The sequence below is a fragment of the Danio aesculapii genome, chromosome 8, assembly GCF_903798145.1.
Source record: "Danio aesculapii chromosome 8, fDanAes4.1, whole genome shotgun sequence".
Lineage (NCBI taxonomy): Eukaryota > Metazoa > Chordata > Actinopteri > Cypriniformes > Danionidae > Danio > Danio aesculapii.
This window is the reverse complement of record NC_079442.1, coordinates 55,005,437-55,013,019: the sequence shown is the minus strand read 5'-3', so window position 1 is coordinate 55,013,019 and position 7,583 is coordinate 55,005,437. Positions and strand designations below refer to the sequence as shown.

The window sequence follows — 7,583 nt, the reverse complement described above, 5'->3', positions numbered from 1 at the left end:
TTTAGTCTCTGATGCTGACCCACTGCAGGTGTGTGTGTGCGCACGTACGTGTGTGTACGTTTTTGTGTGTGTGTGTGTGTGGTGAGTCTACACTGACATGGTGCTATAGAGATTTCTGTGATGTACACTAGTGGTCTACAGGTGAGGGTCAGCAGGATTTATAAATGTGTTTAACTCAGCTTCTCCTGCTCAGCAGACGGTGTTTATCTCCTCATAAATACAGCTCAGAGTAATAGAGGGAACTGTTGATGCACTCGACCATAACTCTTCAACAGTAGTTTATTCTTTCATTAAATCATTTATTCTAGTGAGTGTTCAGTTTCAGAGTCACACGATTCATCAGAAACCACTCTGATATGAAGTGTTGTTGTTGTTATTGTTATTAATGTTATTATTAATGTTGTTAATGGTAATAGTAATAATATAATAATGACTGGAGTAATAGTTTCATTTAAACTACACACAATAACTAATAAATAAATCTTTTTCCCACATTTAATAACTCTGCCTTGATGAACAGAATCATTTGCTGTTGACCGGTGCTGTATATTGCCATATACATGGTTATCCAGTGCTTTTGCTCAGTTCAGTTCAGGTTCAGTTCCTGCTTTTAGCAGACCATTACCTGACCGTCGCTTCAGTAAACTCCTAATTTGCTGATTATTAACAGTAATTAATGTAGCTGAGGTGTTGGGCAGAGTGAGGGGTGTAGAATAAGATCATCCAGGACAGGTGCTGTATAAGTACTAATAACAGCCAATATCTCAATAACATCAATAATGGATCAGAGTCTGCAGACATGTTGAGCTATTTCTGCAGACAACTGTGTAAGAATCAGTGGATGTGTGCTGAAGGAGTTTTGTAACTAAAATCTTAATATCTGAAATAAAAGAATAGCCTTTTAACTTGCTTTATTTAATCTTTATAATGCAAATCCATCTGGAGCCACTTATTTATTAAACAGCAAGTCTCTCATATAATATCTCCTCTATAAGACAGAAGATATTACTGTACACACTCTACTGTACATTATTCCTGAAGTTCATTTAGAAACTGAGTAAATCTACATGTACACAAGTAAATAAACAGACTCAGAGATGGCCTAAATCTGTGTGTGCGGATTCCCTGCGGCCCGACTGATATAATGGTGAGTGTTGATCCCTGAAGTGAATATATTAGTTCTGTTCGTCTGGGATGATCCTGTAGAGCAGTGAGTGATGATCTCCAGGCACAGATCAATGCAGTAAAGCAAAGATTCCAGTGAGAGTAACAGTGGATGTGTGTTAGGACCCCCTCCATTGAGGAGCCACTTAAAACAGCTCAGACAGAAAAGCATCTATATGCAACTTATTTATTATGTATAAAACTAACAGAACAACTAATCAAGGGACAAGCAAACGCCCAGGGAGAAATAAAGAAGATAAGGAGCTTACCATATAACCACAACTCACCTTTCGGGGTCTCACCTTTATTAGACAGGACAGTAGAGAGTATTGACAGCACAGTGCGGGGAGCAGAGAGAGGGGAAGGATCGGCGTAGGACCATGAGGCGGAATCTAACTCGGGTCGCCGTGAGCCCCAGAGTGCATGTGTCGACGCACTAACCACTACACCACTGGCACCGACAACCTCAACTAACTCTGACTACATAATGCCATATAAATAATGCCAAACGAAACCAGGTCACAGGAGGAAGAGATGGTCTCGACATGAGGACGCCCAAGTAGCCACAGCGTCCTCCAGATCCAGCACACACTCTTATTCATATGATCTAATTAGAAGCAGGCACCCAATCAGGATCTGCCACATCCAGACTGGAGTCCTGGGGTCGTCACGTGTGTTATTGATTTAGATATGTCAACACATATACTGTGCAGGCCTATTCAGCACTGTGTGCATGCAGTGGGTCAGAAGTGTGTGTGTGTGCGTGTGTGTGTGCGCGTGCATGCAGTGTGTCAACTTTGCATGTGTGCGTGTTGGCGCGCAGTGGGTGAGCTCTCTTTGAGTGCGTGTGAGTGTGATGGGTCAGCTGGATGTGTGTGCGTGTGCGTGTGTGTGTGCGTGTGCGTGTGCGTGTGTGTGTGTGTGCAGTGGGTCAGCTCTCTTTGTATGCGTGCGTGTGAATGTGATAGGTCAGCTGGATGTGTGTGTGTGTGTGTGCAGTGGGTCAGCTCTCTTTGTGTGCGTGCGTGTGAGTGTGATGGGTCAGCTGGATGTGTGTGTGTGTGTGCGCGCAGTGGGTCAGCTCTAGGGCTGTGTGTGATTTGGGGAAAATATCTAATTGTGATGTAGTTTTGTAGTCAAGCTTCAGCTCAATAGTCTGTATCGGAGCTTCTTACTGCTTAACTGCAGTGAGTGTTGGTTAAAGAGGAACTGAGAGGAGATGACCTGCAACATTATTCATTCAGCTTTCCTTCAGCTTAGTCCCTTTATTAATCAGGGGTCGCCACAGTGGAATGAACCGCCAACTATTCCAGTATATGTTTTACGCAGAGGATGCCCTTGCAGCTGCAACCCAGTTCTGGGAAACACCCATACACACTCATTCTCTCTCTCACACACACACACACACACACACACACACTCATACACTACAGCCAGTTGAGTTGATCACTGAGTGCCACTGACAGTTCTTCAGGTGATTTTTCAGCCAGACGCTCCTCATGCTGCCTCCTGTGGGGCTGTTTTAGGTGCTGATTGTTGCATTTCTTCATGCTCTGGTCTGGCAACAGTTCTGCGAGCGCTCTACAAATGACCTGCTTTTGTTCGGTGTCTGTGACTTTGAACCCAGGATATTCCCGTATTACTGACGTGCTGTTTCTCTCTGATATGAACTGGTCTGATAATGCTTCTGAAGCAGCAGACGCCATCATCCCACTCGTTATTGTGGGCGTTCCGCAGAGTTCAGTTGTGCAGTTCTGATTGGGCAGAATGAAAGTGTCCTCACTCAATTGGCTAATAAGACTGTCACACACAGACGGCGGTCAGGCATTTGCTCTGAGCAGGAGAAATGAAATAATGCAGATATATTTCATATCACAGCCTCTTACCATGAGATAACCACAGCGTTTCACAGCACGATTACTTCACTCTCTCTTCAACTGTCTCCAGATCTGTGTGTGTGTGTGTGTGTGTGTGCGTGCGTGCGTGCGTGTGCTGCTCTTGATCTCTGTAATGTTCTCTTCACTCTCTCCTGACTGTCTCCAGATCTGTGCGTTTCTCTCTCTCTGCAGACCTTTATCTTTCAGTGTCCCAGACAGGACAGGTAGACGCAGGTACTGCAGAACACACACTCCAGCACTGTCACACAGGTGTGTGTCTGAGGACCAGCATTCACCTGGTTACACACACACTGTTCTCAGATCAGGCGAGTGATGCTGGTCCTCAGGCTCAAGCGCTAGAAAAGAGCAGATGTGTGTGTGAGTATTGTGTACATCACTGTAGACAGCAGTAGAGCCCTAGCGCACACACACACACACACACACACACACACACACACACTGTGGTAAGTAGAGTACTCTCATCTGTCCCGCTGTTCAGTGTTACCCATGATGCATTGCTCCAGCTGAACCCACGGCAGGTAAACACTGACTGAAGTCTGTCTGCACTGCTCTGCTGTTAAACACACACACACACACACTCACACACACACACACACACACACACACTCACACACACACTCAGAGTTTCTGTCTGTTTCAGTCCAAATATCTGAACATTCTGAAAGCAGAGGAGTTTTCCAGATGAGCAGAACACACTGATATTACAGAAATGATGATGATGAAGATGATGAAGAGGGTTTATTTACAATAATCTGAATAATCTTTCTGTTATTTCTGAGATGAAGCAGTATTGATCAGTGTAGTAAACTACTGATGTCCTCATATTGTTGGAGTATTAGTCTGCAGACAGAAGCTCGTGTGTGTGTGTGTGTGTGTGTGTGTGTGTGTAGCAGTGTAAATCTGCAGAGTGTGTGTCAGTCAGTCGGTCTTTACCTGTGCAGTGTTTGTTGTCAGTGTTTGTGTATTGAGATATTGTGCGATCACACAAACCCTGCTGTGATGTACACCACCGCAGAGGAGTGAACACACACCGCCTGCAGCATACACCGCCTGCAGCACACACCGCCTGCAGCACACACCGCCTGCAACACACACCGCCTGCAGCACACACCGCCTGCAACACACACCGCCTGCAGCACACACCTGAATCAGCACAATTCATCTGTTTAATTGGATTTGATCAGTAACCTGAGCTGGATTACCAGCAGTAATCATTTAATGATGTGTGTGTTATTATGAACAGTGTGTGTGTGTGTGTGTGTGTGTGCGCGGTCTGCAGGGTTTGTGTTTCCTCAATTTCTGCTTCTGTGTGTCCATCTGCCTGAATGCTGCATGTGCAGAGCTGTGAGTGTCTGTCTGTCTGTCTGTGCGTGTGTGTGTGAGTGTGTATGTGTGTTTAACAATGTGTGTGTGTGTGTGTGTGTGCAGGCCGGGATCGCTGGAGCTCCAGCACGTGCCGTATCGGCCGTCAAGAACATGAACCTCCCAGAGATGCCCAAAAACATCAACATCGGGGACATCAGCATCAAAGTGCCAAACCTGCCGTCTTTTAAATAGTAAACACTGCGGTGAACGCGTGTGTGTGTGTGTGTGTGTGTGTGTGTTTACTGGACCGTGTGTTACTGCACAGATGATGAAGGCACTGTGTGATGACTGTAAATGAAGTATTTATTTGATTCTTCTGTCCCCTGTGTGTCTCACTCGCTGCGGTGTTGGAGGAGTGTGTGTGTGTGTGTGTGTGTGTGCGTGCGTGAGGCGCTCTGAACATCATGCCTATCAAACATTCCAGAATGGAAAGATCTCCCCGATGCTGTATATGCGTAACTGATATAGCTGTATGTACTGAAGTATATTTCTATATGGTTTGTCCTCTTTCTTACGCCGGCCGCTTCGCTCCGCTTGGGTTTTTAAGTGCCGCATGTTTTTCCTTTTGCAGCAGAATAAAGTATCAAATTATTTTCTTCTTCAAGTCTGTTGTCTGCTGTTTGATGAACAGAGCGGGCGAGTTTCTGTCTTGTTTATAGTCCACATATCTGCAAACTCTGAAATCCAGACGCATTTTCTAGACCAGCAGCAGATACAGTGTTGTTATCAGAGATAATGAGTCCAACAGACGAGAGTTTCTCCTTAAAACAAGCGAAATAATCTTGCTTTTCCTTTAGACATCATTATTTAGTGTACCCCTTAGGCCGTTTATTTAGCTTGTTTTTAATTAAAGTCATAAGAATATTGAGTTTTGATCATATTTCATGTTGACATTTTGTACATTTCCTTTCATTATCAAAACATAATTCTTGTTTAGTAATATACATGACCATGAATGCACTTTGGACAAATTTAAAGGCAATTTTTCTCTATAATTAGATTTAGAACCCTAATATTGTACTACTATTACAAACTATACTTCAGTGCAAAGCTTGTTTATTCACTTTCCAAATTACACACACACTCACTGGCCACTTTATTAGGTACACCTCACTAGTACCGGGTTGTTTCCCCTTTTGTCTTAATCCTTCATGTCAGAGATTCAACAAGCTACTGGAAATATTCCTCAGAGATTTTGCTCCATATTGACATGATAGCATCACGCAGTTGCTGCAGATTTGTCGGCTGCACATCCATGATGCCAATCTCCCGTTCCACCACATCCCAAAGGTGCTTTATTGGATTGAGCTCTGGTGACTGTGGAGGCCATTTGAGTACAGTGAACTCATTGTCATGTTCAAGAAACCAGTCTGAGATGATTGGTGCTTTATGACATGGTGCGTTATCCTGCTGGAAGTAGCCATCAGAAGATGGAGACACTGTGCTCATAAAGGGATGGACATGGTCAGAACAATACTCAGGTAGGCTGTGGTGTTGACACCATGCTCAACTGGTACTAATGGACCCAAAGAAAATCTCCCCCACACCATTACACCACCACCAGCAGCCTGAACCGCTGATACAAGGCAGGATGGATCCATGCTTTCATGTTGTTGAGGCCAAATTGTGAGCCGAGCATCCGAATGTGTCAGCAGAAATGGAGACTCATCAGACCAGGCCAACGTTTCTCCAATCTTCTATTGTCCAGTTTTGGTGAGCCTGTGTGAATTGTAGCCTCAGTTTCCTGTTCTTAGCTGACAGGAGCGGCACCCGGTGTGGTCTTCTGCTGCTGTAGCCCATCCGCCTCAAGGTTGGACGTGTTGTGTGTTCAGAGATGCTCTTCTGCAGACCTCGGTTGTAACGAGTGCTTATTTGAGTTACTGTTGCCTTTCTATCAGCTGGAACCAGTCTGGCCATTCTCCTCTGACCTCTGGCATCAACAAGGCATTTGCGCCCACAGAACTGCCGCTCACTGGATATTTCCTCTTTGTCGGACCATTCTCTGTAAACCCTAGAGATGGTTGTGCGTGAAAATCCCAGTAGATCAGCAGTTTCTGAAATACTCAGAGCAGCCCGTCTGGCAGCAACAACCATGCCACGTTCAGCGTCTCTTAAATCACCTTTCTTCCCCATTCTGATGCTCGCTTTGACCTGCAGCAGATCGTCTTGACCATGTCTACACGCCTAAATGCAGTGAGTTGCTGCCATGTGATTGGCTGATTAGACATTTGCATTAACGAGCAGTTGGACAGGTGTACCTAATAAAGTGGCCGGTGAGTGTACATCTCAATAGCAAAACTCTATTATTATGGCTGATTTGGTCCAGTGTCACATGTCTAAATAGTGCTGTTACTCCAACACAGACATCTTTTGACTTATTTGAGGAATAAAGTAAGAACTAGAGCAGGTTTTAGTATTCCACATGTGGATGAAAGATCAGATAAACTCAGTTATCTAATTAGTGAGCTCTGAGGTGGAACATACGGACAAACAAACGACTTTTTACCGAATAATAGCATTATGTGCGAGTGCAGTAGTTTATAGAGGGATTCAGCACACTGTACTCGTCATGGTTGTATAGTAACATCTCTCTGTGTTCTGTCTGAATGAGGTGAACTCCGCTCAGCTCCTCACGACGGGTTTCCCGCTGCGAGCTTCAGCGCGCCAAAGATGGGCGGGAAGTGCGATCGCCATAGGAAATGTTTACTCGTCAAACTGTATTAATAATTATTTGTTTTTTCACGTTTAAACATATTTGCGACGTACTGTTGTTACGCTGTACTGAGGGCGGGGCGACGTGCTGGCGTCACGCGTCATGTGCCTAAACGGTAGGAAGTGAGTGACTGTTTCTGGACACGAAAATAAACCAGACGGACTGAAGATGAGCTCCATAATTCCCGAAACACCGAGGTAAAGTGCGCTGTGAGTGTGTGTGCTGATGCGGGAGACTCAGTCAGAGTCAAACACTCCGCCAGCTCATTATAGCAGCGGAATATCTGTCAATAATCACAGCTCTAGTCATCATCTCTCTCTCTCTCTCTCTCTCTCTGTGTGTGTGTGTGTGTGTGTTCTGCAGCATTAAAGCAGCCGTCACTCATATCAACTCCATCGACAACAGCAAATTCTCCAGATTACTGACCCGCATCCTGCAGAAGC

At 45.0% G+C, this 7,583-nt stretch overlaps 1 protein-coding gene and 1 long non-coding RNA gene across 2 annotated transcripts in view; both read left to right on the top strand.

Moving 5' to 3' along the window:
- The first annotated feature begins 50 nt into the window (after nt 1-50).
- LOC130233964 (uncharacterized) lies at nt 51-5,031 on the top strand. The gene is made up of 2 exons (XR_008838258.1): nt 51-3,275; nt 4,491-5,031. It is a non-coding gene; the product is annotated as an uncharacterized LOC130233964 (long non-coding RNA).
- Nucleotides 5,032-7,227: 2,196 nt separating this feature from the next.
- commd10 (COMM domain containing 10) overlaps nt 7,228-7,583 on the top strand; it is a 17,747-nt gene continuing 17,391 nt past the window's right edge. The window contains exons 1-2 of the mRNA XM_056464239.1: nt 7,228-7,337; nt 7,504-7,583. The exon at nt 7,504-7,583 is cut by the window's right edge and continues 11 nt beyond it. Of these exons, the coding sequence (XP_056320214.1) occupies nt 7,309-7,337; nt 7,504-7,583 (109 nt within the window). The 5' untranslated portion in view covers nt 7,228-7,308. The remainder of the gene's footprint in view (nt 7,338-7,503) is intronic.